Source organism: Anoplophora glabripennis, unplaced genomic scaffold, assembly GCF_000390285.2.
Source record: "Anoplophora glabripennis isolate ALB-LARVAE unplaced genomic scaffold, Agla_2.0 scaffold588, whole genome shotgun sequence".
NCBI classification, from domain to species: Eukaryota; Metazoa; Arthropoda; class Insecta; order Coleoptera; family Cerambycidae; genus Anoplophora; species Anoplophora glabripennis.
In genome coordinates, this window is record NW_019416665.1 from 131,332 (window position 1) to 138,268 (window position 6,937).

At 35.5% G+C, this 6,937-nt stretch overlaps 1 protein-coding gene across 1 annotated transcript; it reads left to right on the forward strand.

The window, feature by feature from the left end:
* Nucleotides 1-3,014: 3,014 nt before the first annotated feature.
* Nucleotides 3,015-6,531, forward strand: LOC108912864 (trypsin 3A1). The gene is made up of 4 exons (XM_018718277.1): nucleotides 3,015-3,293; nucleotides 3,374-3,670; nucleotides 4,273-4,547; nucleotides 5,939-6,531. The coding sequence occupies exons 1-4, from the start codon at nucleotides 3,085-3,087 to the stop codon at nucleotides 6,268-6,270; spliced, it is 1,113 nt and encodes a 370-aa protein (XP_018573793.1). The 5' UTR covers nucleotides 3,015-3,084; the 3' UTR covers nucleotides 6,271-6,531.
* The last annotated feature ends 406 nt before the right edge of the window (nucleotides 6,532-6,937 follow it).

Genomic DNA, 6,937 nt, shown 5'->3' on the forward strand with positions numbered 1-6,937 from the left:
GAAACTTTGTGGGAACATGGATCTCGTACTACACGACTACGAGTTTCCCTAACTCCATAACCCTGTAACCATTAAACCCTATGGGAATATGTATCTCATACATCTGGGATCTGAAACAACATGACTGTGATATTGATAGGCCTCCACAACTTTGAATTGCGTATTGTTGGTTGTTGGACACCTTAGTACCTCGTGTTAACCGCCGCGCCGTTGTCACATTGCTCGATATCAATTTTATGGAATTTTAAATTTACTACAGCGCTAATTAGTTTTTAGAATTAAGCATAAAGAAGTTCAAAAAAGTGATAAAAATTGTATTTTATGGTATTCTGTGAACACAGTGTTCCTTAATTAATAGAACTTTTGTACATCAATCTGGAGATTTTGATAATTTTTTTTCTCGGAAATGGTTGAGTTTAGGACCCATGTCATGTAAGGTTTTTTTTTTGTTTAGTTAAATATATTCTATCGCTGTCAAAATTAAGACAGTCAAACTTCTAACACCCTGTATAAATATAATTGACAATATTGACATGCTTATGAACATAAACCCACTAAAAAGTAGTAACAAATTTATTAGTTTTTATTTTAGCTTAATTATAAATTAAGTCCTTTTTAAAATCTAAACAACTATCATAATTCTTTTTGGAAATATTTTGATGCAGTTAAATAATTGTAGCTATCAAGTAAGTACATGTAAGATTTAACTTTGAATGGGGTTCATGGAGGCTATATTTGATTTAGGCCCAGTACTTTGAGCCTCGGTTAAAGACTGATTAACTGATCAGGCAATTAGACTATTTTTTTTTATAAAGTATAATCACAGTCTAATCGCCTTAACTCAAAGTACCGGGCCTAAATCTTTAGAAACACATATAGGTTTGTTTCCTCAAATTCCGTAATTAAGGCTGCATTATTTTTAACCTTCTTTTTCACAATTTTCATACCATGTCGCTAGACACGCTAGTGTATTATACAGGGTGTCCTATTTTAATGTCCCACCCCAAATATCTCGAAACCCGAGCAGAATGAGGAAAAATGTTTTGGACAAAAGTTATAGGGTTCGAAGGGGGACATACGATGGTGACCTTGAAAATGACCTTGAAGTCGATTTTCAAGGTCAAACGAGGGTTAACTTCGATTTTTCAAATGAAAACCCCTATTTTTTATTGCAGGATCGTATTCTACGGAAAAAATACAAGGATGGTTATAATGAAGGCGTCTAATAGTCAACACCCATTTCGCCCTTCCACAAATAAGAAGTAGATCTTATTTGTGGAAGGGCGAAATGGGCGTTGACTATTCGACGCCTTCATTATAGCCATCCTTTTCTATCATATGGATTTCTATGGCTTACTTTATCGCTCTCACGTAACTTCTGATAGACCATCGGTACTTTCCTACACTGTATATTATGGGGTTGCCTATTTTTTGGCGTATGTGACGTCACTACTAAAAAGATCTATTGGGATCTACGGTATGTATTGTTGTCAAATCTTATCTTTCTAGTTGTTCACGCTCTGTGTTCACTAAACACTGAAATATTTGCCTGCCTAGAATCATTCCGTCATTTGCATTAGAATTAGAAGAATTGATATTATGTAGTTCACTTAAACTAAGTCAATATCATAGGAGATTGACACTGAGATTCATAAACTGAACACAGTGAATTTAGAGGTTGCCGAGGTATTTATACTTTTTCGAGATATTTCGGAAGCTTCCTCAAAGGGCTTAGACGTATTTCATTATGTATGGTTTGTGACGATCTTTCTACGCATGAACCCAGATGTCACATAGAAGGTCGCCGTTCGGGTAACAGCCGTGGAGAAAAGTGTAAACAAGGGGTCTTTATAAGAAAACCACTTTTTTTAATTGGTATACCTACTTCCGTTTATTTACAAAAATTCACCACTGACAAATCGGTGACGGTCGGTACTAATATTCGGAAAAATGTCGGAAAATGAAACTTTTCCTAATTCGGTTTTTAACTCAGGTTGGCAAGTGAGGAACCCTGATAGGGACCCTCGGAGTTTTAGCAAATGGGTTCCAAGAACAGGAAGGATAATAATAAGAGGACTTACTTCGTGCTGAGGAAATTGCCGATGAGCACTACTCCCTTTCATGAGCGGAGCTCAACTTTTATAGCCGATTGGTAACGTAAACAAACTGTTTATCCGATATTAGTACTCACAATCAGACCTGCAATAAATACAAAATTCAATGCATACATTACTAACATAGGAAAAGACAATCGTTCATCGGCTAAATTAATAAAGATTCATTACAGGTTTTTGAGACGTTCCGAAGTTTTTAAAAGTTTCCGATCCATTTCTCATCTATTCGGACTATTTTAATTTGACTGCGAATTTGAAGTATTTTCTTGGCATAAACCTTCGATTTAAAAAAAGCCACAAAGAAAAAAGTCAAACGGCGTTAAATCGCATGAGTTGGGCAGACAATCCTGATCACCAGAACGGGAAATTGCACGACCAGGAAATTACTCATGCAGTAATTGAATTGTTTCTCGGAATGTACCGTCTTGTTGAAACCACATCCATATTTTGCAATTTAGACACAAAAAATGTCGCGATAGACACAATATTAACTGTAATAGTCTGACCTGCCGCATTTTTGAAGAAGAATAATCTGATGATGACTTACCAAAATGTACGCGTTTTCATACATTGATTATTATCATACAACTACCTCGTTTATCATGCTAGTTTACAACTACCCTAATCATTAACAGCTTCGCCACTAACACTCGCACACGATTCTACTACTAAAAACACTGAAATACCTAAAATGGACAATAATTACACGTTTTCTTCTTGCACGCATATGGCACGAAAGGAAACACCTAAGTTGGAAATTGACAAATCGAAAAATACATCTATACAGTTTGATTTATTTATTTAAACTCTGGTATAATATAAATATTTCAACCTATCAAATTGCGCCATACAATTATCGCTTAACCTCGGTATAACCTCAGTTGATAATCTTATTCTTAATAAAGTGAAACATCAAATACTTGTTACTTGTTAATGAATGCGGATTTAGATTGTCCTTATTAAATTTGAGATGATTTGGACTATGAGTGTAGCCTTACTGTATATAGTGACCTGTTTTGGAGATGCTTCTACGCCGAGTCTGAAAAGAATTGAGAGACAGTCACAAAGTGATGAAAATGCGGCTATAGAAGCCCGCCATGGTTGCAAATGCGTGAAGTATATTTTGTGCGCTGGTAATAACGATATTGACATCTACGGCGATAACATCTTTGAAAAAAGGTATGTTTTGTAAATTAATTAGAATTGAATTTATTCTTTCACCTGAGTTGACCTGTAAAAATAATTGAAATAAATTTTAGGAGTAAATTACCTACGAAAATACCGTGCAAAGGGGGGACATTTCCGAATGAAATACTTTGCTGTAACCAGAAGAATACAGGAACTACTAGAAGTCGCGTTACAAGACTCCCCGAAGATGTAACGTGCGGGTTCCAAAACACAGGCGTCAGAGACGAAAATTTGGCTCCTATTGATGGAGAGTTTCCGTGGGTTGCAGCTATCTACAAGACATCTAATACAGGGAAATACGAGCTTCATTGTAGCGGGACTCTGATTCATCCCAAGGTGGTGCTAACTGCCAATCATTGTGTAGTCTCGTAAGTTATTTTTTCTCAAATTTTAAGACCTCGTCGTTTTCCATGTTCCAAAATCAAGCAACTGGAAAATTTTTATCCACAATCATAACAGTTTATAAACTAATTTTAGCTATAACTATACTATCATAAAGTCTAAAAAGTAAGTTTCTTAAATTACTTAAAAAATAAATTTAAAAAATGAACTGCCTAATTATTTAAAAATAAATTACTTAAACACTTAATTACCATACAATAGTCAAGAAGTCGGATTGTTAGTTATATAACTGGAAACTGACGGCTACAAACACAAAAGTCTACCATTCAACTGAGATTTTCGGTAAAACGATACACTATACCGATTTTCAACAAGTATACCTTTTTTTATGTAGAATGGTCCACGGAATCTAAAAATGAATCCCAAATGATTATTAGGTCATTGGCGTAGAAGTACCTTTAAGAGTACTTAACTAACATTTTGGTTTAGACCGTATACATTTTGTGCTTAAATAAATACTTTTTATTAGGGAGCTCGCTTAGTTATACATAAATAATTTTTCCTATTTATAATTGTTTAGGTATGAACTCGGTTTATTCCAATTCTAATTATCCTATTCTTGTTTCAGTAAAGAACCTAGCGCTTTAACAGTGGTGGTAAATGGAAAAACAAATTGCTTTCTAGGGACATCTACACCAGATGAAAGGAGTGGTGTGTCTGAAATCATAAAACATCCCAAATATAATTCTGGCGCACGTTACTACGATGCTGCCCTTCTAATCCTTGACAGACATTTCGCAGTTGGAGGGCAGGGACTGATCAACACCCTGTGTTTACCGCCCGATAAATTCGATTTAGAGGGCGTTAGGTGCATAGTGGCTGGGTGGGCAAAGAATGAACAGAGTGAGAATAATTTATTTTTCAAACCATTTTAGTAGGTATACTGCGAAAAAAATTACAGTAAAATTTCAGTAGAAAACTTTGGAATTCTCAAATCGGCCCAAGAGTATCATAGCTTACTTAATATTCATGGACATTATAGCAATGCCAACAGATAACACAGCCCCACAAAAAAAAAAGTGTTCGGACTTGTGGGTCGGACATATGTATTCCCATGTATTTTTTGACGCTGAATCCGATCCCACTCTTGCTCGAATTCCAGAATTTAAAAACCATTTAACACCACTGTTGCGATTGCGACGTCCGAAACACGATTTTCCGGCCCCTAAGGGGTCATTTTCCCGGTCACAAACGGGAGATTCCAGTTGGCCATAAACTTTTCAAGTACAGTCAAAGTTCCAGAATTTAAAAGTACATAAAAATACCACTGTTGCGATTGCGACGTCCGAAACACGATTTTCAGGCCCCTAAGGGGTCATTTTCCCGGTCCCAAACGGGGAATTTCAGTTGGCCATAAACTTTTCGACCACAAATCCGGCTTTGGCTTTAGAATGCACCTTCGACCTTGCCTCATCCCGGAATCCATCTTTCAGTCCCTATAGAGGCCATTTTTGGCCCCTGGGGCCAATTCCAGACATGGAGGGCCATTTCTGAGCTCGAAATCGGATTCAGCGTCGAAAAATACACGGGAATACATATGTCCGACCCACAAGTCCGAACACTTTTTTTTTTGTGGTACTGTGTAATATAAGACTTGAGATGGCGTGAAGTATTATTGTGTTAGTGGCAGTTATTGTAAGGTAGAATAAACTGTCAGCAAAAATGGCATGTCTGTCGAAATACACGTCAGCTAGACTTTATTATTTTACGTTTTCTGAAAAAAGTACTTAATTCCTGTTTACAAAAAGTTATTCACAATTAAAATGTATGTCCACTGTCCATATACCGTATTTGAAGGTAATTCGTCAACTCTGATATTTTTTGATTTGTGGAATTATTGAATTGAAACTTAAACCGATTGCGATTGTCAGAAAATTTAGGACTATAATATGATTTTTTCTAAAATATTTAATAGTATTAAATGAAAAGTAATTAGAAAATTTATCACTTTAGAATATAATTTTCAATAATATCAGCATTTCTTTTGTTAAAAGGCAACAGATATTACTTTTTTGAAATGTCTGAAAAAATTGTAGTCGTAGTGGACATCATTACAGTAGGTACGCTTCAGCAACGTCAAATATTATTTGATGTTAGAAACTACATATTTCAATACATCTTTTATATTAAATAAAATTTGCACTAGCATACAATTTTTCTCAGTAAGACTTTTAGAATAAGGACTTGTTTGATACTAATAATATTTACTAAAAGTAATTTTTTTCATTCTCTAGATGTGCAAATACTAAAAAAAGCAACAGTGCCCTTTGTAAATCACGATCAGTGTCAAACCCTGCTAAGAAAAACCAGGCTGGGTCTGTATTTCAATCTCGACCAGTCCTTTATGTGTGCAGGGGGTGAAGAGGGTAGAGGGGCTTGTACAGGTTCCGGAGGAAGTCCCCTGATGTGCTCCATACCTTCATGGAGTAGTCAGTATTCTCAAGTGGGAATCGTGTCCTGGGCCATCGGATGTGGGATGAAAGACGTTCCAGGAGTTTACACGAGCATCGGAAAAGTCGCCGAATGGATAAATAGTGAATTACAAAATAGAAGTTTGAAAATATAATGGTTGGACCGTTGAATTTAAAATTAATTTTCTATACTTAATTTTGTATAAGTTACAACTTCGTCATTTGCAGACTTCTCTCTTTTCATATTTGCTGGAAAGTTATAATTTTTGACATATTTCAGGATAGAACGACATAAAACAACTTAGTTCTCCAGAACAGTTGAAAGAAACACGCAAATCAGTTGCAGCAAGCGTTGTTAAAGTTTTATGTTTAATAGTAATTAATAATAGGTATTTATTATTAAATTAGTCATTAAATTTGATTTTTCATATTCTTGTTAGTCACTTGAAATGATAAATTTGAATATATGTACTAGCTGTCAACAGGAGCTGGATTCAGTTCAAAATTAATTATTATATAATCGAAAGATGGGAAAAAATCAAAATCAGTTAACGTGTTTCGGCGTTTTAAAAAAAATTAACTCATTCAAAAGATATGAATTTTATTCCGTACTTCTGGCCTTCCCTGTATAGCAGAAATAGGCTGAATCTATGGTCAACTCGTGTGCTACTCTTTGCTCACGATATACAATGTTATTGACTGCGATAAAAACACGTGCCATACATCGACCAAGCAAAGTGTAAAACTCACTCAAACACGCACAAACGACAATCAAATGCACTGCCAACGTCCCTCAGCAAAAAACCTGGCTTGTTGACTGTC

Coding starts and splice junctions, on each gene's coding strand:
- LOC108912864 (XM_018718277.1), top strand. CDS start 3,085: ATGATTTGGACTATGAGTGTAGCCTTACTGTATATAGTGACCTGTTTT. Junction 3,294..3,373: donor GATAACATCTTTGAAAAAAG/GTATGTTTTGTA, acceptor AATAAATTTTAG/GAGTAAATTACCTACGAAAA. Junction 3,671..4,272: donor GCCAATCATTGTGTAGTCTC/GTAAGTTATTTT, acceptor TTCTTGTTTCAG/TAAAGAACCTAGCGCTTTAA.